General features: G+C 43.2%; 2 protein-coding genes across 6 annotated transcripts in view; one reads left to right on the plus strand and one right to left on the minus strand.

The window, feature by feature from the left end:
* Window positions 1-1,429: 1,429 nt before the first annotated feature.
* Window positions 1,430-15,588, plus strand: MEST. 4 transcript variants are annotated; one of them, XM_043872666.1, is made up of 12 exons: window positions 1,430-1,577; window positions 6,085-6,239; window positions 8,051-8,130; window positions 8,543-8,620; window positions 8,731-8,867; window positions 9,002-9,060; window positions 10,124-10,164; window positions 10,671-10,741; window positions 10,991-11,092; window positions 12,416-12,492; window positions 13,328-13,391; window positions 14,276-15,588. In XM_043872666.1, exons 2-12 carry the CDS (start codon window positions 6,086-6,088, stop codon window positions 14,427-14,429), a joined length of 1,017 nt encoding a protein of 338 aa, XP_043728601.1. In that variant the 5' UTR covers window positions 1,430-1,577; window position 6,085; the 3' UTR covers window positions 14,430-15,588. The 4 variants fall into 4 exon arrangements, with proteins under 4 accessions (XP_043728601.1, XP_043728602.1, XP_043728600.1 ...); XM_043872667.1 differs by lacking the exon at window positions 1,430-1,577 and adding an exon at window positions 1,784-1,936; XM_043872665.1 differs by lacking the exon at window positions 1,430-1,577 and adding an exon at window positions 2,489-2,766.
* The window catches only part of COPG2 (COPI coat complex subunit gamma 2), a 268,489-nt gene continuing 259,569 nt past the window's right edge, over window positions 15,496-24,415 (minus strand). For both annotated transcript variants that reach the window (XM_043872663.1, XM_043872662.1), the window contains exons 21-24: window positions 17,899-17,996; window positions 16,954-17,092; window positions 16,563-16,661; window positions 15,496-16,093 (exon numbers count right to left, since the gene is read on the minus strand). In XM_043872663.1, the coding sequence (XP_043728598.1) occupies window positions 15,963-16,093; window positions 16,563-16,661; window positions 16,954-17,092; window positions 17,899-17,996 (467 nt within the window). In that variant the 3' untranslated portion in view covers window positions 15,496-15,962. The remainder of the gene's footprint in view (window positions 16,094-16,562; window positions 16,662-16,953; window positions 17,093-17,898; window positions 17,997-24,415) is intronic.

The following is a 24,415-nucleotide window of genomic DNA, read 5'->3' on the forward strand; positions in this document are numbered from 1 at the left end:
GCTGATCTCTCCTGGTATCCTCTGCATTTTTCAGACTCCTTGCTTGTGCGCTGGGAGGTTCTTCCAAACAGGAATGCTTCCTTCACCTAAATGAGTTAGGAATTTGAAGTCCTTCTCAACCTACTTCTCCAAGGAAGGTTTTCCTAGCCCTGTGTCTGGGAGGGTTTGTGGAAAGCATCAGAATTTCACTTGTCTTTAAGCACTTCCCTTGGTCCCTGCCCTTCCTCCACCCCAGCGGGCTCCCCTCCTGTCTGCCCGCTTGTTCCATGTGGGTGGACATGTTCCTTGGCTTTCAGAGTAAGATCCTTTGTGAACTCTCAGTCCATTAAATACAAAATTACCTTCATCTTGGATGCTGGTGCTTCTGGTGTGGTGGGAATAAAAGTAGGGAATTGTTTGTGGGACTCGTAGATTCCATTGACAATAACTATGAGAAACTATAATGCCAAGTTTGTTTTATATTGTTCTCTTAGTTAAAATAGGAAAGTCTTTATTTTGTTGAAAGGACTGATTTAAATTTTGCTCAGTAATTCATTCCGTGCTTAAAAGGTGGCGGTTCGTTAAAATAGGTAATCCTCCGCTTGTTAAGGGGAGTAATTGAAATTTCATTAAGTAACCAATTAAGGCCGTAAAGGGTTTAAATCCAGCGGTGGCTCCTCATATTATTTAGGACAAATTGTAAACTCCTTAAGATGAAATACTCCTTCTAGCCTAATTTTTTTTGCTTCCTTAGCGCGGTAGCCCAAAGGGTTTGCAATTTTCCCCAAAGGTCATGCGGTCGTGCACCTCCGGTGCTTCTCGAATGCCGTCCCCTCTGGTTAGAATGTCCTTTGTCTCTGGTAAATGTCTATTCATCATTCGAAACAACCCTTTTCCCCCTCCCCTTAATTACTTCCTCCCCTGTGCGCCCTCAAATTCTTGCACTTATTCATGCAGTATTTATTAGGGGCCTGCTTTGTGGCCAGTGCCTTGGCGGGCTCTTGGGGATACAAAAGGTGAATAATACTTGGGCTCGGCCTTTGAGGGGCATGTGTGTTGAGGGGAGGGGGACCAACCTGTCACAAAACGTTGCCGGGAAATTTTAAGCCGTTGTCAGTTCTTGGGTGTCATCCCTACCAGATGGTCAGCATCTCGCTTTGGGGGGGTGCCCGGGGTCATTTCTCCTTGGCCTTTGCACCGCTAGCTCTTAGTATTCTGGAGGTGCTCCATTAGCACTGTTTCAGGAACCTCTGAGGCAACATCAGTAGAGGTGTACCCTGGACCGTGCCGCACGTTTTTGGTGACAACGTTCACAGACAGCGGTTTCTCCTGTGTCCGACTGGCGCCCCTCAGCTCCCTGGCACCCCGTGAGGCGCCCGGTGGTCTCGGCTGGCCGGGCCTTTCAAGCCCGGGATGTCGGAACTCTAGCTCGCCGGCTCTCTGGGCCGCGGAGTGGCCGCGGTGGGCGCGAGTGGAAGGGAGGCCTGCAGCGCCCCCGCTGGAGGGAGCCGGCATCGCAGCCCGCACGTTTGTCAGGATTTCCATTTACAGCCAGAAAACGGAACACACTCTGATTCTCTACATTTTTCTCTTCAAAGGTAAATGTCTTTTAAAGGACTATGGATGAAGGGGGGTGGAAATCCTTCCCTCTTTTCGGTACCACTGGGCCCCTCGCATTGTGGTTCAGTCTTACACAAATAAAGGGCGCTTTAGTCTCATCTCCCGTGCCGATCACCCCTCCTGGCTCGGGTCGGGCCAGTGCTGGGAGTGGGTGCCGCGGGAGGGCTGCGGCAGGGCTCGGGCGTGCGGACCACGTTGTGCTGCCGCAGAGGACAAGCCCGCTGCCGTGGCCGCGCGCGAAAGAGAGCCTGGGTTTTCCGCAAGTTTTGCCGCCCGCCCCCCCTTTTTTCTTTTGCTTCTAATCGGCCGTCCCACGAATCCGCCGATTACCCCAGAGGTAGGCCCAGCTCGGCTTAGATCCCCGCATTTAGGGACCTAGGAGGTGGTGGGAGCTCACGGACCGCTGCTTTGCCGCGGGCGCTTGTGCCGTTAGGTTCACTGTCACCCCCGCCCCCCCGCCCCCCCACACCTCCGCGAGGATCGCCAGGCAAAAGCAGCAGCCCGTAGCCCTGGGTCTCACTGCATCCGAGGTTGAGCGGCCACGTTTGGGGCTGGGGGCTTATGGGTGGTCTGGGGAAGGAGTAGGGGGGTTTCAGGAATTTGTGGTCTCTACCTGCATTGTTAATTCGCCAGAGGAGGGTTTTTTTTTTGTTTTTTGTTTTTTTTAGAACCTGTGGTTCAGGGTAGGGGGCTGTGAGGGAGCAGTGGGGTGCTGGTGGGGTCAATACCCCTGAAAGGGCCCCCCCTCCTCCAGGAGCTGCTCTAGGGGGGGCGCCCCCTCCTCGTGCCAGCAGCAGGGCTGCGGGGAGGGGAGGTGGCTTCAGCGGGAGGGGCACTGCGGTGCGGTGGGCGGGCCAGGGGCGGGGCGCGGGTGGGCTCTAAAAGTCGGTGCCCACTCGCTCGGCGCTGCCGCGGCCACGAGCACCTCCTGGTGCATCCCGGCGGGTGGCGCCTCCTCTGCGGCAACCGCGCCTTCGCGCATTGCCGCAGCGCCCACCCCGGTGGCTGCCTGCCGCGGCCGCGCCGCCCTCCTGGGCCGTGGGCTGCGCCCCGCAGCCGGCCAGCCCTGCACGGCTGCGGGCGCTGCGGCGCGCCGTTTGCTCTGGGCCGGCGTGCAGGCGGCATGGGCTAAGACACCACCATGGTGCGCCGAGATCGTCTCCGCAGGTGGGTGCGTGGCGGGCGCCGGGGGTGGGGTGGCGGTGGCAGTGTGTGCTTGGCTTGGAGCCTCTGTCCCCAAATGGGGTGCGGGCTAGCGGGTAAGACGTTGCCGGTCAGAGCTGGGGCTACTGGACTGCGACTCCTGCAGTGGAGGGGAAAATCTCGGGAGGTCGGGGGGCATGCGTTCTTGTCCTCTGAGCCCGCTCTACCTGCTTGGGGAGGAGATGTCTCGCCGGCATGCCATAGACCGTTCAGAAGAACGCTGGAGCTTCCTGAATTAGGATTTCTAGACCCCGGTATCGCTCTGATGCAATTTAGAATTTCTGGACCCTGGGCGTCGCCCTGTGCGATTTAGGGTTTCTAGACCCTGGTATGCCCCAGGGTTAAGATTTTTAGACCCTGGTACCACTCTGATGTAATTTAGAATTTTTAGACCTCAGTATCACCCTGACATGATTGAGAATTTTTAGACCCCGGCATTGCCATGGTGCGATTGAAGATTTTTAGATCCTGGCGTCACCCCTGCACAATTGACGATTTTTAGACCCCAGTACCCGCTTGGTGTGATTGAGTGATTCTAGACCTGGGTTTCACTTTGACGCGACTTAAGATTTTTAGACCCTGGTATCACCTTGGCGCGATTTAGGGTTTCTAGATCTGGGTTTCGCCTTGGGGTGAATTAGGATTTTAACACCTGATATCACCCTGACACGATTTAGGGTTTCTAGACCCCTGCATCGTCATGGCGCGATTTAGAATTTCAAGACCCCGGTGTTGCCTTGCCATGATTTAGGGTTTGAAGACCCTGCGGTCGCTGTGGCATGAGTTACCGCATAGGTGTGACTAGAACTGGCAGTGTGTTATCACCAAGGCGTAAGTATTGTTTAGATTTAAGTAAAAGGAAGCCAAGTGAGAATGATGTGACCAAACTGTCATAATATTACACATGAATTATTTGCACTGGTTTACAAAGTAGTGGGCTTCCTAAATGGCGCAGTGGTAAAGAATCCTCCATTTGATGCAGGAGACGCAAGAGACGCAGGTTCCATCCTTGGGTTGGAAAGATCCCCTGGAGGAGGAAAGATCCCCACTCCAGTATTCTTGCTTGAAAAATTCCATGAACAGTGGAGACTGGTGGGTTACAGGCTATGGGGTCGCAAAGAGTCGGACATGACTGAGCGACTTAGCACACACACACATGCACAAAGTAGTTAATAGTCTCACCGCGATGCTGTAAAGTGGGCAGGTTTCATAGTATTAAATGTGTGTATTTTTCCTATTTACAAGATAAATAAAGGTTCGTAAATGTTCCTTAATTTCTGGAAGGTTTGTTACTGGCATTTGTTGAATTTATATTCTTAATTTTTGGCTCATCAAATAATGGAGATTTTAGTCAAAAATGTTTAATCCATTTTACCTACTGACTGCCTGATTGCTTTCATACTAACTCCTAAAATATTATTAGGGGCATTTTTACTGAAGTAATTAAATTTATGGCTTCGTGAGGGGTTGCCTCTTTGCTTTCTTAGAGTAAATGAGAAGAGGTGGCGGATGGTGGTGTCCAGAAACAGTGTCTGTTCATTCCTGTGGCTACCACCGCCCCCCCTCACTCCAACCCCAAGAATGGAGGGGGGAGCTGCCTCCTGCTCCTCTCCTCTAGTATCCCTTGCCTGACTCTGCTGAGTCACTGCAGATACACGGCTGCTGGAACCTGTATGAATGAAAAGTATGGGGAGATCAGGAAGGATGAAATGTGCAGGTGAAAATGTGTGAGCTGAAGTCCAGGACAGGTAGCACGGAGAAATGATAACCTAAACCTAATAATACCTTTAGTCACCTCACCTTTTAAGGAGATGATGGGATGCAGTCTACTACTGTTATGGGGTGAATATTGTGATATAATGATCATGTTCAGGGCACTTTTTCTAATCATTTCTTCATCTTTCTACCTTAAAAGATAGAACCAAGTCACTGACTATTTTATGGACATATACTTCAGAGGGGCAAAAAAAAAAAAAAAAAAAAAAAAGACTGCCTTGGTATGCCTTAAAACAGGCAAAGGAGCTGAGATTCTCTGTGGACATAAAACCACAGAGTTTATTTTAAAAAAAAAACTCTAAAATAAATAAATATTAGTTTGTTAGGGATTCTGACCAGATTACAGGTAATATGGTAGAAGGGTGTGTGTCCAGACAAAGCCATTTCCACCAGGGCTTTCACAATTAATTCCCTTTATTTATAGTTCTGTGTTCTTGGTAATTCTTAGTTTTAGGAAGTATTTCCATTCTGGCTATTTTTAAGAGAACATCCATTCTACTGATAATTCTTTCCTTGGTGACCCTCAGGAGTCATAATCTAGAAACCGAGGGAAATGTTTCTAATTCCTGTTTAGCACTTGCCATTGTGGATAAACTGACCTGGACCTTCAAAGTCCTGGGCATGGGAAAGTTGGGTGTGTAAATCACTGCCTTTCTCCCCAAAACAAAATCAGTTCTCAGATTCTCTGCCTCCTTTTGGGTGTGGGGGTAGATGGGGAGTAAGGGGCATGCTAAGAAATTAAATAAATAGGGGTGCTTCCTTAAGAGTCTGCTAAGAAAAGCAGAAATAAAATCTGCTGCTCCACTGCCTCAAGAGATTAGATATTCAGGGTCATGACAAAGCTGCTTATGTTGGAATGTACAAAGCATCTATCTTCTTACTTTCACACTCTTAACCCCTAGCAGTTTCTCAGCACAAATCTATATAGTAGTATCAAACTGGGCTTCACTGGAGTCAGAGGGTTGATAAATATTAGAAAATCAAGAGTAGCTCTCTGCTTAAGGACATGTGATGTCACTATGTATTTTTTTAATGAATTAAAAAATATATATATATATGTAAAACATTTTACTGGTGGGGGGCCAGTGGGTAGGTGGTAGAGCTTTTAGAGTAAATATGAGGGAAAGACCCCTATCCCCCCAGGAATGCCTTGATAAAAGCCAATGTAGTTACTTAAGTAACTTGTCTTCCTTTTGCTTTATATAAAAACCCCTACAGCACAAGGGGAGGGGCTGCAGAGTTAAAGTGGGGAGAAGTTGAGGGGGAAGGTTAGGTATGAAAATAATCTATTTTTCCCTGAAAATTAGAACGACGACCAAATGTGGCAATGGCCGTAGGAGGCAGAGTGCACTTTTCTTGGTAAATTTTCTGCCATGGTTGACATGGAGGACAAGGCAGTCACCACGTGGCGCAGAAATTCCCGACCCTACTTTACCAGTTTGGGGCTTGCAGAGTCGTGCACAGTGTCACCTGACTGCTTACACCAGGTTTCTGATTTTCCTACAGGATGCGGGAGTGGTGGGTCCAGGTAGGGCTGTTGGTGGTGCCCCTGCTTGCAGCCTATCTGCACATCCCGCCCCCGCAGCTTTCCCCTGCTCTCCACTCATGGAAGTCGTCAGGCAAATTTTTCACCTACAAGGGACTGCGCATCTTCTACCAAGGTAAGAACAGGGCTCTTTGGAACACTGCATGTAAAAGGTCCCACGGGTCCCACCAAGGGAGTTATTTTGCGTCCATTGGTCTCTGTCGCCCCTCCGAGATGGAGGCAAAAACCCTATTTTTTTCTGTGCAGTGTTCATTTGGAGGAATGGACTAATTTCTTTCGTTACCTTGACAGTAGGGAAGCTCACAGAAAACGGCTGGGAGGGAGAAAGGGTGGTGGAATTGAGATTCCAGTCTGCCGACTGACTTGTGCATTTACTTTGTGGTCTGATTTGCATTGATGGACAGTACTGGCTTTCTCTTGTGAGCGCCCCTAGTGTCAGGTAATATAAACAGCATTCATAGACACAGCTACCAGTGGTTCTGTTCCTCCCCCATCCGGGAATTTATTTTTCTATAAAGATTATTTCTTATATGCATAACTGAATGTGATTTAAATATTATACCTTTGTATAAATTAACTTGCTAATAATTATTGTCATGACTGCTACTTATTGACTGCTAATAACCTTATGCTAGACATTGAATTATGTTTTCAACCTTCATTATTTCATTTAATTTTTACAACAGTACTTGGAGGTAGGTGCTGTTCTTCTCATTTTATAGGTAGAGAAAATGAGAAACGAGATCGGAAAAGATTACTTTTGGGCGGGGGTCAAGAGCAATAACGAAAAATGTTTGTCATAAACCGTTTTTCATTATTGCTCCTGACCTCCTCTCATTTGTTGTATTCAATAAAAAGTAAGTATATAATTTTCTTTATGTTGGTTACTTACATTGTTTCCAGTTTTTCAGGGCTTTAAATAGTTAATGTTGAGGGGAAATCTTCATGTATGTGTTAATTTTTTCCTTATTTTTTTTTTCAAACAGTGCTACTTGTAAATGAAATGACTTATTTGCATGGATTCTCAAGAATAAGACTTCTAGGCTAAAGTATATAAAATTTTTAATTGCTTCTAACACATTATTTTTATAAACCTTATTATCAAATTCTCATGCCAGTGGTGGTATATGAATCTATCACTTTTAATCTAATACTGTTAGCAAGGCTACTTACTCTTTAAATGTTTGGCTAATATAAAAGATGTTTATACATTAAAACATGTTCATGATTATGTTGATTAACCTTTTTTATAGTTGTTAGAATTTTGCAGTAGTCATGCATTATGCTTTTAATATTCGACTGAGTCTCCAATGAGGGAAATATCAGTGTTGGGCAAAGAGCATAAACTGAGCTCACTGAGTTGAGGAAGAGTTACTACATTTCAGGGAATGTTTGTGAGGCTGTTCGTGACTATAGGTACACAGAACTTGTAGTTTGTAAATTGTGAGTGTGCTTTTAATAACTGTGAAACTTTACTGTGTGGAAAAGCAGTTTACATAACAATAATACAGAATAAAGGGAGAAATAGGGAAATACTTTAAAAACTTAGGTGAAAGTAAGCAGTTTGCCATCAAGTATTTTCATATAAAGTGAGCTATTTACATTTTGAAATATAGTTGATGTACAATTAGCTTCAGTGTAGAATATTAGTGATTCAGTATTTTTATAAACTATGCTCCACTTAAAGTTTTTATAAAATATTGACTGTATTTACAATTTTTAAATATACTGGATAAAAGAAAATAGATATCAAATGCCTGTTCTTACCTACTAAAGCAATAAGCTTGCATTTTAAAAAGAAATCTATTATTTTAATGTCATTAATTTGGTCAGGGTTTCTTGACATTTATACCAGATTAGATTTTTTTTACATCTTCAAAGTTATTTTCTTACAGAGTTGGCCTAACTGCTCTCTCTCCTTCCCAGACTCTGTGGGTGTGGTCGGAAGTCCAGAGATAGTCGTGCTTTTACATGGCTTTCCAACATCCAGCTATGATTGGTACAAGGTAATAAAATCAGACTTCTAGGTCCTACTATGCCTTTAAAATCCAAAATCAAGGATTTTCTTGCAACAGCAGAAAGCTTTTACATATCTGAGTTGCTTAATAAAATAGGATTAAATGTAGAACAGTTTCTCATTTACTGTAAGGGAGTGAAAAAAAAAAAGTCTTTGGCAATCTGGGAAGGATCATTGCCAAGTTAAAAAGTGCTCAAGTTCCTCCCTCAATGGAGATTAATTATTAGGAATAAAGCACTTTCCGAGAGGATCATTTGTGGGCCTGTGGTGGTTTCATGAGACTTTCCTTTTATCAAAGGCTGTTTGTTAAGCTGAGATAGGGATGAAACTCTTGTTCCTGTAGGTTGGAGACGAGGAGGAGTACGATTAGAAGGACCAAACCATCCTTTTCTCTCTTGTAGATTTGGGAAGGTCTGACCCTCAGGTTTCACCGAGTGATTGCCCTTGATTTCCTAGGCTTTGGCTTCAGTGACAAACCGGTAAGCGGCATCTAGATGGTACAGCGTTGAGGGGTGGGGGTAGGTGAGGATGGAGGGATTGGCCTGGCAGACAGACCTCATCCTGTGTGTCTGGGCTCTCCTTTCCCTAGAGGCCGCATCACTATTCCATATTCGAGCAGGCCAGCATTGTGGAGGCGCTTCTGCGACATCTGGGGCTCCAGAGCCGCAGGATCAACCTGTTGTCTCACGACTACGGGGACACGGTGGCTCAGGAGCTGCTCTACAGGTCAGTGAGGCCGTGACTTTCCCACAGGTCTCACTCATCTAAGATGGTAGAAGTACATTCTTTCTGTCCCTTTTCCCTCTTGGGAGTTCGTCTTCACTGGCTCAGTTAGCTGTGTGTTTCCCTCCCCTCTCTAGATTCAAGCAGAATCGATCTGGTCGGCTTACAATCAAGAGTCTGTGCCTGTCAAATGGAGGTAATTGCATGGAGGAGGGTGGGAAGCAGGTGTAGCCTAGAAGGGCCATGTTTAGAAATGGCAGTGACGTCTAAATGGTCGTCTGATGGTACTGCAAACAGACCCACAGAAAGGAGTGGATCTTTACCTCTCCTGTGCCATGATCACTTTCATAGTCTGAAGAGATTTCCTGACCCTTTCTCAGAATAATGTTTTTGAATATAGAAAATAAGATTACAAAGGAAACTGATTATCTTGATATAAGTTAATAAAAAGGTGTGTTACCATTAGATAGGGTATAGTAAGATTTTTAAATGTGTTTAATGCATAGTCCAGCAAGATCTCATGGTGGGTCTGGAAACAGTTCTGATTAGTACAGAGGATGCCTCACTGTCTCTGCGACAACTGCAGTGGATTCTGCGGACAGTGGCGATGCAGCCACCCGTGCCGCTGTCCTGGTTTGTGTCAGAAACTCTCAATTCACAGCAGTGCCAAGTTTCAGCTGGAAGTTTGAGAACCCATAATTAGACCTTTTGGAGTTGTTTCCTATTCTTTGCCTGCCATTGAGCCTGGCTTGTAAATCCATGAATATATCCAGGTGTCCCCCAAATACCTTAGACTACCTTAAGGGCAGATGGGGAGAGGAATCTGTCTTTTTATCAGTCATGCTCATAGCTTTCTCCCATGGACTCTGGGACAAAAAAATGGAAATGGAAAAACTAGGTTTAAGGACCTACACTTCCTGAAAAATCTCTGGTTTCCTTGCAGCCCGGAACAGTAACAACGCTATGCATCCCAAGGAATGGGTGGAATCGCTGGGGGGAGCAGGTCTAGTCATCGCCAGTGTGGATGACTGAGGCATACTCTTCCCTTTTCTCTGCAGTGGGGAAAGTAATCCCAGTGGGATAGAATCTGACCTGGTAAACACAGTTCCCTGGAGAATTAATAAACGACAGTACTAAGTTTTTTGTAATTCTGTTTTTGGCAGTAAAAGCCACTAAGGTGACTAATAGGGTGACTAACCTCTGAGTCTGTGTTTCGCCTAAAATCGTTGGTAAACGACTAACTTAAGTCTCTTCTACAGGTATATTTCCTGAGACTCACCGTCCTCTCCTTCTACAAAAGGTTGGTTACTCCATCGACCAGCTCTTTAATAGTTTTTCAAATTTATACTGACCTAAGTAATGCTGGGACCTTTACAAGGGCCCCTACCTGCTGCCACAGGCTGTGGTTAAAAAATCTATTTCTTGCTGAACTTATATGTTAATGAAGTTAATTTTTTTCTTAATAAAGGAAAAGCAAAGCAGTAGAAGTAACCCTAGATAAACAAAGCCTTATTTCTGAAAATGAGATCAATAACTATTTTTGGAGAAATATAGCTATCTAAAGACATTAGCATGATGTTTGAACAAATTGGGATCCTAAAGTCAAATATATCAGTGTAGAATGTAATCTTAAAGGAAATTAGAAGTAGGTTTGTCATCTATGAGAAAAGAATGTGGGTAAGCAAATCAAGAAACTGAAAGCTGGTGGATTTAGTTAAAGTCCTTTTGTGTTCCTAATATAAAATGTTTTATCCTGGCTAGCTGTCTTCTTTCTTTGCAATCCTGAGTTTCACTTTATACCTATAGCTTCTCAAAGATGGAGGCATGCTGTCACCCATCCTCACACGGTTGATGAACTTCTTCGTATTCTCTCGAGGGTAAGTTATTGTTAAAGATGGACTTACTTCAGCCTGGGAACAGTGTAGTGAAAAGTTTCTGCATTAAAGCTCTGGGCCAGATCTTAGGGCTTGATACTTTAAAGGTGTTGACCACTTGCCAGGCAAGTAGTAGGAGGAACTCATAAAAACAAGTCAAGGGTTGGACATATGTGACCTGAAGTGCCAGTCATACTTGATGTACTGAGCTCTTCTCACATTTAACCTTTCTTCTTTTTTGGACTTACTCAGTCTCACCCCTGTCTTTGGGCCATACACCCGACCTTCTGAGAGTGAGCTGTGGGACATGTGGGCAGGGATACGCAACAATGACGGGAACTTGGTTATTGACAGGTAAGAAATAACCCTTGTTTTGGTTTCCAGAGACACTTTTTTGGGGAAGTAGGGAAAAGATGTGGGATTGTGTTCTGTTCTTTGCTTTCATAACTTCAAGAAGAGTGCTTATGACGTATGAGGCAAACCAATAAGTCCTGCTCTGTACCTTCTAAGAAGAAAGAAATTGAGAATAGTTACCACTGAGCCTAAGCCATTTGGGACAAAAGGTTTGGATAAACAGCTGCAAATTCTAGTGTTAATTCAGTTTGTAACCGGCCAATTGACTGGTAAATTGTCTTTGAACCTTTTGTCAATAGTAAGTGCTTCAAAATGTATAATCATAATTCTGAAAGGTGCCTAATTCCTCTCTCAAAGTACAGATTTCTTACTTTTTTGTATCCTTTCTATAGCAACAGGGACTGAGAAGGGAGGATTCTCTGTCTTGTACAAAGAATTCCCATCCTTTGGTTCAAATGAGAATGTAGCTGCTTTCACAGAGGGACCTTGAGATAGGATATCCACAACTGCTTGGGATACGGCCTCTTTGCCAACTGGGTCAGTGTAGCTTCCAGTGTAGCTCTGTTCGGAATTGTGAGGTTGAAGGAGTCATTCCTCCTCCTCACCTCAAACTCACCTGGGATCCTTGAACATTCATTTTAATATAAAAAAAATTGGAAAACAAAGACCTCTTGTATTTTCAAGAAAGTAAATATTTCAAGAAAGTAAATATTTCTACAAGGTGAAGTTTTAAGTTCACAAAAACAATGCCAGGCACAGTTTTTAGAGCACGTGAGTTTGAGTTCTGACATCTTACACCATAGGGAAAGGGCTCCTCCTCCATTTTATCTGTGGATAATGCAGGAGATGAAGCTTTGTGCTCATGAACTTTTACACTGAGAATTTTAGAAGTAGATGTCAATTTACAGATTACGTAGTTGAGTCCTCCTAAAGATGAGAAAACTGAGGTGAAAGGTTACTAACAACTTTTGAGTCATAGAGCTAGTTAGTGGTGGAGCCAAAATCAGAACTTTAGACTCAGACTTTAGTCACTTTTAATCCAAAGTAATTTCCAGCCTTCCTAGATCTGTTCCTGCTTCATAAACACAAAGAACCATTAATTCTAACATTGATAGTAGGTATGATCACTGCCATAGTTACATAGTAGTGAACTCTAGAGGTTAAGAGAAATGAGTAAGTTAAGTGGGTCATTCCCAGGAATGGCAAGGTGGTTCTGGATTAAGAAAACATAGATTGTGTTCCTTGTGGTTCCTGTCAGGCCTTTGCATCCATATAACAATAGAAGTTTCTTGTTTTACTCTTGCCAACTTGTCTGTCCTACAGTCTCTTGCAGTACATCAATCAGAGAAAGAAGTTTAGAAGACGCTGGGTGGGAGCCCTTGCCTCTGTATCTATTCCCAGTGAGTATTTCTGTGTTACTTCCTGGCAGGAAAACTGAGGGACCATGGGCTTAAGTAATTGCCAGACCTAGCAAATCAAGATACCCAGCTATGAAAATAAATTTCAGATAAACAACAGATATGTATTTAGGATAGGTATATGCTGTGCAGTCTTTGAGACATAGTAAAAAAAAATTATTTGAAGTTCAGATATAACTGGCCACCCTTATTTAATCTGACAACCAGTGATGTGTGTTGTACAGAAGTATATAAAACATTGAGTTCCTATCGCAGAAGGCATTGGTGTCCGTGAGGAGTGCGATTAGACCACTTTCTGTGCTGTGCATTGTCGGTAGTTGCCACATTCAGTGCTGAATTGCTGGGACGACAGACTGTTTAGATTACTAATCTAGAGGCTTATAGGTGGTTTCTGCTCATTTGTCTTTTCATTCCTATGGATTTAAAAACAGTGCATGGTCTCACATAGAATAATTAGTGCTCAAAATATCATTGGTTGATTTCAAATGTCAAGGGTCAATTATAAGTGAAGAGAGACTTAAAAGAATGACAGTCTCCTGGATTTATAAAGTGGAAATGTTGGAAGTGGGACTTATTCCTTTTGGTCCAGGGCAAAGAAGAGATGAAGAGAATGAATGGGTGTTTTAGGTGAAAAGGTCTCAAATGGACTAATTTTTAGGCTTATTCTCATATGTTCCTTGTAAACTACTTATTGAAAGAAGCTAGGTTTTCTATTATTAAAAAATTATTAAAAAAAAATTATTTAAAGAAAAAATTTTTGAGGGGTAATTTTATGGTGTGAGAGCTGTTAATAATTCATTCCTCTCCCCTCTCCTAGTTCATTTTATCTACGGGCCATTGGATCCCGTGAACCCCTATCCCGAGTTTTTGGAGCTGTACAGGTGAGTCTCCCTCAGGGGTCTTTGTTTTCCTGATAGTGGTGAACAGGATTGCCTGTTGAGGGCTATTGCTCTGGCCTGTCTCTGACCTCACTGGCTATATTATTCATCTAGGAAACACTTAATAGAGGATGAACTGGGGAAATCTTAACTCTCACATAATGTAAAGATCAAGAAATTCAGTTATACATTCTCTTGGTTTATACAGTCTGTTTTCACTATCATGGTTATCAGTCGACATTATCACTCTACATGTTCCAAGGTGTACAGGTAAGAAAAAGCTATTGTGTGAACCAAGGAATGGAAGTGGATATATTTTAAATGTTTGCTTTAAGTTTGATTGTAAAGCCAACTCACTGGCCTCAGCTGAGGAGACTCTGTGGGAAGAATGAGCTATGGAAGAGTGCCTTCTCAGGTTGTTCTTCTGTCTAGGTACTTAGTCGGAAGGTGTCGGAATATGAGTGCTTGACTGACAATGTCACATAAAAATGTTCCATACCTTCACATGGCCTAGTAGAAACAACCCAGTAGTAAATAGCTTGCATTTAATTTTAAACAGACTACCCTCTCATCTCCTCAGGATAAGCAAGGTCTTTTGTCTTTACTCGGACAGTGAGTTGCTGAGTGGCCACTTCCCTAAGGAGTTGGAAGTCATCCTGCTCTGACCTGTGTTGCATATGTGTTGTATTTTCACATTGTGGTCTGTTGGAATATTTAAAAACTAGTCTGTATACATTATAAATGGAATTGGCATGTTTATCTGCCTAAAGATACAATTCTAAAGTAGAAGGTGAATAAGCTCTTTGTTGGTTCTTTCCAGTGTGGTATGTCCACAGGGGCATTTACTAGGGCTGCCCACTGGCTTACACCCCTCTCCTTCCCTCCAGCCTCAAGTTCACCTCCATGCTGTTCTCTTCCACTAGGAAAACGCTGCCGCGGTCCACAGTGTCGATTCTGGATGACCACATTAGCCACTATCCACAGCTAGAGGATCCCATGGGCTTCTTGAATGCATATATGGGCTTCATCAACTCCTTCTGAGCTGGAAAGAGTAGCTCCCCTGTATTACCTTCCCTATTCCTTATCTGTTGTGTAATCCACTTAGGAAGAAATGCCCAAAAGAGGTCCTGGCCACCAGACACTATTCTCTCACTAAAGTCCACCTGACTCACACTGGTGAACAGCACATAGTAAAAAGCCAGCAGAAGCTGTAAGGTGACCTGATGGTCCACCTCCCATTCCTCTGACATCTGATCAAGCGTATGGACTTGCCTTTGTCTTTGTGATACATAGGAACTGATGATGGGCACTACCACTCACTGATGCAGGAAGATAGATATTCTTTTGCATAAAAGTCTTTGAAATACTTCTGTGGACTTTTCTGAAGTATTGGGAAATGCTGATTTCTGGCCCTGTTTGGAATTATCTAAAGGTGCTGCCTTCACCTTGCCTTGAATGGCTTTGAGTTCTCTAAGTGACACAGCTTCAAGTGAGAATGAGTTTCCCTTGTCATAACTTTGGATTTAGTTTCATTAGCTGCTTCTAGTTGTAGACATTCTGTTAGACTTTGGTTTAAATAATGCAGTATTCTAAGTATACTTCAAGACTATGATTTCCCTACACTTATTATATATATAAGATACTAAACCAGCAGACACTCTAGCAGACCTTAAACATTTCATTTGAGTAAACGGAACTAAATCCAAGCTATTTACAGAATTTCCTAAAATCACAGGACATTAAAGACAGTAGCCTCTGTGCCAGAGATTTACTGTTATTTTGCTGTTAGAACTGATCCTTCCAGCTAATAACAGTCAGACTCTTCATACCTCAGTGTGTAGAAGCATGTCCCTCCTGAGCTAGTGGAGAGGAGGGGAGCGTTGTACAGTCCAAGTCACCGGGCTGAATGTATACTGACTGCTTAACTTCTCATTGGTTGTCCCAGAGAGGGTTCCTCGTGTAGCTCAGCAGTTCCTGTACTTTACAGACAGGAATGTTCCAGAAACTTAAACAACAAAGTCTGAAAGGCCTATGAGCAAACGGTGCTGAATACTTTTTTTTTAAGCCGCAGTTTCATTGTCTTAGTAGTTAAAGCAGGATTATTAAGTGGTGATTTATATATTTTTTTTTATTAGCAACTTCAAGTATAACAACTGGAATAAGTGTTTATTTTCTATTAATAAAAATGAATTTGACAAAAGTGGACTCTGGCTCCCCCTCCCCCACCACCCCTCTGGGATATAAGCTTTCCAACATTGCCAGGAGCTTTCAGATACACATTAAAGAATTCAATGAAGTTAAGCAGCTGGGGTATAGGATAGTATTTGATTTTCAAGCTCACCAAAAGCTGTACTACCATACCAAAGCTGACCAAGTGTATTAAAAAGGAACAACAACAGAAAGACATGCACAAGGACAGACGTTTGCTTGATCTGCTGGCTCAGGGCCAAATATTTAATTTGCTTTTTGGAAGTCATTAATTTTTAAAAGTATGATTCTGGGAAATTCATGCCAATAGCCTGAAAGCCCACCGACAGTGAAGGGTACATCAATTTCAACTCGCCCAGTAAAACCTTATCCAACAGAAGCCAAGATAACATCTACAGGTGTTCCCTCTTTGCTTCTGACAGTCACCTGCATGGTCACCCCATCTGCTAAGGCCAGCCTGGACCTCACCAACAAATCATAGCCACCTCTGTATACACCTGAGAGGAAAACAAGTGAGGAAACCATGTTAAGAACTCAAAACAAGCTCTGAATAATGAAACTTCTCATGCTCTGCCTGCATTTCCTTTCTATTATTTTAGCTTTTCTAGAGATTTGTGCCTATGGTGGGAACTGAATCCTACATACAAATTCTAAATACTCTTTTATATTCCCATAATACCAGGTACATGGAAGGTATTCAATAATACTGATATGAAGTACTTAAGGTGGGGGCATTGGTAGCTATAGGAGAGATTTAAGTGCTTTGGGCCAAATATGCATCTTAAGAGAACCACCTAAGAATAGCATGCAAATTAAACAGCTAAAACAGATTATTCAGTTTGATGGGGCTTCAAACTGTAACTCTGATAACAGTGGGACAGTAGCAGGGCATGAGATGCCCATGCACATCCCTTTCTATCAAAGTCTGCAACAAAATAAAGGAGAAATCTGATGAAGGTTTCTTACCTGCCAGATAGAGGGAATGGGAATTCTTGTTCTCAGGTACTTTGTCTGACCTCTCACATGGCTGCATGCCCAGAAATGTGATGATGTTGTTGACAGCTTCTGTGTTGAGAAGATGGATGCCACAGTATCAGAAAAGGTCAGCGTAGGGGTTTGCCTCTGCACTAGTTTGGGTGGGGGGGCGGTAGAGGTGGGGACTGGTGGTGGTGTGTGCCAGGAGGTGACTGGCCTGGAAGTGGGCTGATTCAGTTAGATGATGAAGACAGGGTTCTGGCCTTTTAAGTGAAACAGTTGGTGAAGTATTTGAAGAAAAGGGAGTCCTTCTGGAATAACAAATGTGCCTACTAGGTGTTAGACTGTTAGGCAATACACTATTAAGGAAAACTGTTCTCACCTTCAAGAGTTTTGGTAGAACTGAGGGCAAAGGTCTCCTCTTTCTCAAAGGTGTCGCCTACCTCCTCCCAGGCAGCAGCAAAGTTAGGCTTCATTACCTTCTGAATGTGGTCAGACACAGTCACTTCAAGATCTTCTAGCTAGTAGGTTAACAAGCAGGGGTCAGAAAATGAACATCCTCTCAGTTCAGAACAAACATAGAAGAGACTAGTTCATTTGGTTTTATCATCCTGTGATATATCCTTTACAGGAGCCTAGGAAGAACTACTAAACTAAACTAAAACTTCAGACTAGTTTGAAGTTCTGTAGTCTGGATAAGTCAAACAGCATAGGGCATAAGTCAAATACCATAGGCCCTGACAAAGGAAAGCAAAAAACCAGGTTGTTTGGCAAGACCTGTATTCAGATCAGCATCTGTAGCCCTGGGGTAGGTACAGAGCAGTCACATTCCCACATATCACCACAGAGTTCAGGCTGTATGTGGCCTTCTGAACTCTGCATTCTCTAACAGGTAGAATTTTTCCATAATAAAACTTTCCCTGAATTCTTTGAAGCCTTTGCTGTCCATGATGTGGCTATATTATAAGCAAATTAAAAGTTGCTGAACAAAACAAAAAAAATCCCAATTCTCAATACTTTAAATAAAACTGATCTCCATGAAGATCATGTAATTATTTTCATCTCTGAATTATCCCTATTACAAAGACATTAGAAAGGGTGAGTTTTGCATTAACCAGTTATGGAGTGGTAAATCCCATTTCTCTTTGGCATGAGGCACTCCCATGACAGGAGATTAACCCAGGTCCTCCTCAGCTGTAATGTGTTTGAGAAGAATACAGTCCCATAAGTTCATGTCAGATGTTCCTAGAAAAATGTTCTCTCTGGACAGAAGTCACTCGGTGGAGCAAGGGGTCAGAGTGAATCCCTCTGTGCAGGGGAGACTCACCACATACTCGTCATCATACCCCTCCTCAGCAGGAACCCCCGTGTCGGGGTCGCAGTCCCGGACCGTGAACTTCATGGTGCAGCTAAAGGTGCCTGCGGCTGGAGGAGACAGCAGGTGAGCCTGGGTCAGTGGGCCGCACAAGCTCTAGTGTCCATCAGTAACTTAGGAAGCACTATCTGTCCTTGGCTCTGTGTTCTGAATTACCAAGTGAAACATATGTAGGCTGTTCTCTAGGGTCATAGTTCTCACAAGAAGCCTGCAGGCTGGACTTTGAAATCTGTTTCCTGCTGCGAGTCAGAATAGTACAGAAAAGAAGACATGAGCAAAACTCCGTTTTTATATTCAGATAAGGAAAGCAGGGGGTAGAGCTCAGTGGTAAAGCATCTGACTATGGATCAGGAAAGCAGCAGGGGAGACACCTTCCAAGGAACTTTTCACCACACCGGTCAAAACATTAAGAACCACTGCTTTATGAGCTGACAAAAGCATAAAATATGGATAGTTAAAAGCACACAGATCATTAATCCTGACCAAGTATAGCAGAGTCTCAGTATCTTTTACCAATAATTATATCCATAGATTGTGGACCAACAGTGGATTTACAGATCACCAGAATGAACTTGCAGTATGTAAACTTTCAACCTGTAGTGAGTAGGTCAGTAATGAAGTTCTAATATTGGTAAAGTCAGTGTTGTACAATGGAAAAGCAAGTGGACAATGATATGTTTTGAGATTATCAGTGGAAATAATAAGAAAAGAAGGAAAATAAAGTCTTCATGAAGAAGATAGGATTTTCTAAATTGTTTGAAGGTGGGTTATTTATTAATCATGGATGAAGAAAAGGCACACAGGGTCTAGTCCATGGTCTGGAAAAGGGCTATCAGTTTAAACAGTTTCATGTGTGTGTATGAAACTGTGGAGTTAGAAAGCTGGGAGACAGAGAGAGAGAGAGACTGTGGAGTTAGAAAGCTGGGGGATAGGCAAGGACAGGAAAGAACTGACTCAGATGTAAAGACCATGTGTGACAGGTTGGAGAGTGGGACTTTCATTTGCTCAATGTTAACTTTAGTAAACTCCCTCCATTCAAAACTACAGAAAATGTCAATACATTTATAATGCAAAGATGTAAATAAATGTGCCAGGCCCTTAGCTGTGAGACATCTACCTCTATACACCTGTGGCATTACAATTCAATGCCATAGATTCTTTAATGTAAGTTTTAACAGAGTGCTATGTGGGAGTTCAAGATTAACAGCCTGAGAAAATTACAACAAATTTGAACGGATATATAGTTTAATCGGATCTCAAAAGATGCAGAAGAGCTTCGGCAGGCAGAGGAAGGTACACAAGCCAAAGGAAAGAGGCCAGAAAGGCATGGTGTAAATGGAAGCAGTAAGAGAGATGCTAGTACATAGGTGCTGAGAAGAGAATCTTTTTAGGGACAAGTCTGAAGTACTTTATATTTCCAAGGAAGGAGAATAGATATTTTCCAGCAGGCTCTAGTGAGCTTAAGTAGTCAAGAGATTAAAATGTTAGAGATAATTGAAGTCCTATGAAGAATAGGCCTGAATTCAGAAAGCAAGTCAATTTACTCAAGTATACTGAAAACACATGGTGGGAGTGGATTGCCCCACATAGGAAAGGGTGTACCTATCAATTACAGAATCTGTTTCAGTGCCATAGGGGGTTGATTGATGAATGATCTTGGTTAAACTGAGGTAGGGTTTTCTGCAGGAGGAAGGTGGAAGAAGAAAGAAGTAGAAATTAACACAAATTTAGAATAGATCAGGTGAGTTATTTTTTTAAAAAAGAGGAGAAGATGGGACTATGATATGGACAAAGGTCAAATAAAAATGGAGAGGCAGGGCAGATGCTGAGTCATAGAAGATTATGAGGTATGGTGAACCCCATGCTGGTTCACCGAGGCCACTGGAAAATGAGGGAGAGCAGTAAAGAGAGATGGGAACAATGGCAGATCAGAGACTGGGCTACCTGGTTAAATTTTATTGTAAGTAAAGACACAAGACACTATGTATAAGCAAGTGATAAGGAAAAATGGATTAAGAAAGTAAATGGGAGTGGTATTAATACAGATAATATTCCTGAAACTTTTGTGGCAAATTTTCAATTAAATGGCTTCGTTGATACAGTGAAAACTTACATGGAATCTAGGGTGAACTCCAGTAAAACCCACTGGTAGCAATCGCTTATTGTTGTGAGAGAGGATGACTACCAACATCAGTGATGAGGAGAGTGGGTGAGAGAGCCTTTCCATGGCAGGAGGACAAGACTGAGCCCATTGCCATAACAAAGATAAGCACTTCATGAACCACACAAGGCAGATGACAAGGGAACAGGGGAGGAATGCCCTGAAGATCTGCATTAAAACTGTTCCCAGAAAGGAGGCTTGTCTTGTGAGGACTGACTGAAAACGGGAGATAACTGTTGAGCAAACCTGTATGGAGAAAACCCCAAAACACAGAATTAAAGAAAAGCTGGATGCTGGAAGACAAGAAAGGCAAGAGCTGTGTGACTTCGGCTGGGGTGCAGCACACGCACTGTGGCAAGTGGCAGACTGGGAGATTTGGTAGGGAGCTGCCAGGTCTCAGCCACTGGAGGGAAGACTGTGACTAAGTGAGTGGGATTATAGGTGATTCCAGAAAGCTTTGTTGGAATGATAGTTACAGAGAAGGATGTGGTCAGTGGGGCAGAAGATAAGAGGATAGGAGGGATGGGCCAGAAACACAGGCTACCCACAGCATTGCCCACAGGTCTGGACTGAACTGAGAAGAAAGGGTTGTATAGAGAGTGAACGGAGTCAAGGCAAATGAAAGAAAGCGAGTGGGGCAGTGAGTGCCAGAAGTAAGCATGTGCCCTCCAGGAAAACGCTGCACACACGGCAGGAGGGGTGCTGAAGATAAGGCTCTTCTCTAGGACAAAGATGGGGGGCAGGGAAGAAAGGTACAGAACCGAAAGATTAAACTGCTCCCAGGCGGAAAGGAGCCACCGAGGAATGACAGAGGTCAACATGAAGGACAAGTCAGCATTCCTGGGCCAAGAGTCAGGACGGAATGAAGAACGGAGAGACTGGAGGCAAAGAAATGGAAATAAGTACTGTATAGTGGACAGCAGAGAAGGCAGAGAGGTGTGGGACAAAGATTTTGAATCAAGAACCCCGCCAGAGCTCAGCAGGGTCTAACGGGACACGTTTTGGATGTAAAGACCGTATGGGGATGAGAAGTACACAAAGTGTGAGGCCAAAGACTGGAGTGGGAGGGAGGAGCACCGATTTGGAGGGAAATTGTCAAAGGATTTGGGTGACAGGAAAGTATTTAAGGAAGCTGGTTACAATGAATGCAGATAAAAACCCATTGCTGGCATCTTTGGAGATTAGGTTTGACTTATTAGAGGATATGAATAGGTAGTTTGGCCAGAGGACAGATTATTGTAGTAGATGGGGAGATGAGTGAAGATTCTGAAGGAAATATACCTGAAGAGAAGTATTTTGCATCCATTTCATCTGTAGACAGATGGGAAATGAAAGGGTGATGGAGAGCTAAGATATGGTAGATTACTGCAGTACACCATTAAAATTGGTTACTCTTAGAAGTTACCCTATTAGGGCTAAAAGTGACAGACATTTCCTAGGGAGATTTGTGTGGAAAAAATTCTGGAGGAAGAGAGAGGTGAAAAGATGGAGGCTAGAAGCATAAAACAGAAGTCAGAGGGTTTAAGCTGGGGTGCTGAATATAAGATGTGTGAGAGTTGGGAAGGGCAGTAAAGAGGGCCAGAAGGAGGAACACTGGAAAAGGGAAGAAATGCGTATTAAGTAGAGAGATGGGAGCTAAGCTAGATTACAACCAAAGAGGAGAGAGGATGTGAAGAGGAAGTGGCAAATGAGAGCTGGTGTTAATGAGAGAGTGCCTAACAGAATCTGGGAATCTTTGCTCCAGTGATGTTTGAAGCAACAAATATGACCAATAGAATGATAAAACAAGAGTCTAAAGGTGATGGATCTGAGCCATGGCCAGGGGCAGAATCCTGTGAAGGTCTGTACTGAACTGAAGAGTGCAAATGTACTCATAATAGTGTACAGGAAACAAGGAAGATGAAAGAAAAACACTCACTACTCAATCCACGGGGAATGCTACAGACGTGGTTGCTGTGATGTAGGTAACATAGTGATGTAGGTAACATAGTGTTTCTCTAGGGTTAATCAAAGAAAAGAGCAGAAGAACCTGCAGAAGAGATGGGGTCATGTGAAGACTGGCAGGTACTGCAGGAGGGAGTTGGCACTGTACTTGTACCAGAGATCATGATTAACTAAGAAAGAAGAGAGATGGGAAACTAAACAAGGGAAGAACTTAAGAGTAGTTGAGAACAGGTGGAGTGGCATGGGCAGGTAAGATGAGGAACAGTTTCCCAGAATGGGAACTCCTGCAAGATCTTATAACAGGTCTAATTGGTCAAATGATGGTTCTTAATGCCAGACTCTGAAAAGCAGTATATACAATAGGAGAATTGGGATGTTTTAGTGGGAAGTTTAAGTTAGGAGGATTAAAAGCAGGCTAGCAACCTTAAAGACACCAAGATAAATCTCTGAGCACTTGGTTCTGTAGCATGGATCATGAGTAAGTGGCTAGGGATATGTTGTAAACCGATATGAAAAGTAAAACTTCATTTGTTATTTTCACGTACAGATGGTAGAGGAAATTATGCTATATGTAATTAAGATATGGGAGGGCAAAAACCAAAGGGAGATACAAACGAATAGCATGCAAATACCACGTGAAAGTTGTCCTTAGAATTTACTCTGCCATGTGAAGGTTTTCTGAAAGTGAAGAGACAGCTACAGGGGAGAGAACCTGGCTAGGAAGTGCTGTTTCCAAGGAGACTGAATCCACTTGAATGAAACAGAACGGTAGCTAAAACAAGAAGAGAAGCTAAAGATAAGGTAGCATATTTCTTTAGGGTAAGACAGGTAATGAGAAAACGAATCGGAGAGTGACGTTACAGATGCCCCCAGATTAAAACAATGCCATTTGAAGAATGACAGGCATTGACTGGAGAGAGAAGATCCCATATGTGGCCAAAAGACACAGAAAAGGGCATAGGGCGGGGGGAGTTAAAGCCAAGAGGAGTGCTGTACAGACAAGAGGACGACTCTGAGTGGATGGTAACAAGCAAAACCACAGGACCCTCAGGATTCCCAGAATGGGGAAGCCTACAGGTGTGAGGATGGACCTAAGCAGTCAGTGTGTTGGATGTCAGCCAGACTGCAATGACTAGTCTGTACAATGGGAGAGAAACAGAGGCTTGAAAAGGAGTGACAGTCAGGAGTAGACTCCTGATGCCTTCACTGGAAATTTTAAAGGGCTTGGTTTTTGTTACAAAATTCTCTGGCCCCACTAGACCCACTGAATCAGCAATTTGGGGTGGGACTCAGCCGTTTGTATTTTAACAAACTGCAGTTTGAGAGCCACTGCTTTAGATAAAGGCAGATAAGGAGTAATTCTGATTAAAAAATTTTTGCTAGCAAGCAGTCATACTAGGATTAGTTGGAAATAAGAGAAACAGCTGAGGAGACTCGTAAGAAAAGACAGTAGATAAGGGGAGAATGGTGGCTATAAAAAGGGAAAGGGCTGTGTGACTTAAAACTTGGGTGGGAAGCTTGCAGGAAGTAACATGGCCAACGAGTAGGGGCATGAAAGAGTGCTAGAGTGAGAAATCCTGGGACATGGGAGGCGGGGAAACTGAATAGAGTGATTTTTGTTAATCTAGATCACAACCACTCAAAGAGAGGAGGGAGGGAATGTGGCTACATAAGAACTGAGGTGATGAGGGGGGACCTGTTCAGGAGGCTTTGTAGAAGACAGGTTACAGGGGCTGGAACTATATAATCCAGTTCAGGGTCTGAACAGTGACACGTTCTCCTTTATCTAGATATGGGAATGTGTACATACCCAGTCTCTGAATGAAAGAGGGATGCTGAATATAAGGTACCACTTTATAAAAAGGAGTACAATAGTAAAGTTAAAATTGCTGCCAGATGAGACAGTATCACTTAATATTGATGAAGAAACTGTCACTGATACCACATGGAGGCATATGACACCACACCTAAGCCAGAGACCATGATGAAAAGGAAGAAGACAGCTTAGCAGCTATCTAGGGGAAAGGCTTGTCTGAAGAGTAGAACATTGGTTTTGTGTGAGGGAGAGAGTGGGTGTGAGGAGAAGAGGAAACCTCAAAAAGAATATGCATTCATTGTTATGAAAGTTGAAGATATACGGGGGAATTCTCCAAAGGGAAATTGACTATATGAGGGATGTTAAAGATATACTCAGAAGTTAAAGAAATATATTAGAATTTATAGAAGGTAAGAGAAACACCTGGGGAGACCTGTATGAAAAAATAGCAAAGAAGGAAAGAGCAAAAGAGGTTAGAAGCTAAATAAGGAGAAAGTGTGTGTGAATTAGGGTGAAGAACATGCAATGTTGAAGAATAAACATGGAAG

Source organism: Cervus elaphus, chromosome 18 (assembly GCF_910594005.1).
Source record: "Cervus elaphus chromosome 18, mCerEla1.1, whole genome shotgun sequence".
NCBI classification, from domain to species: domain Eukaryota; kingdom Metazoa; phylum Chordata; class Mammalia; order Artiodactyla; family Cervidae; genus Cervus; species Cervus elaphus.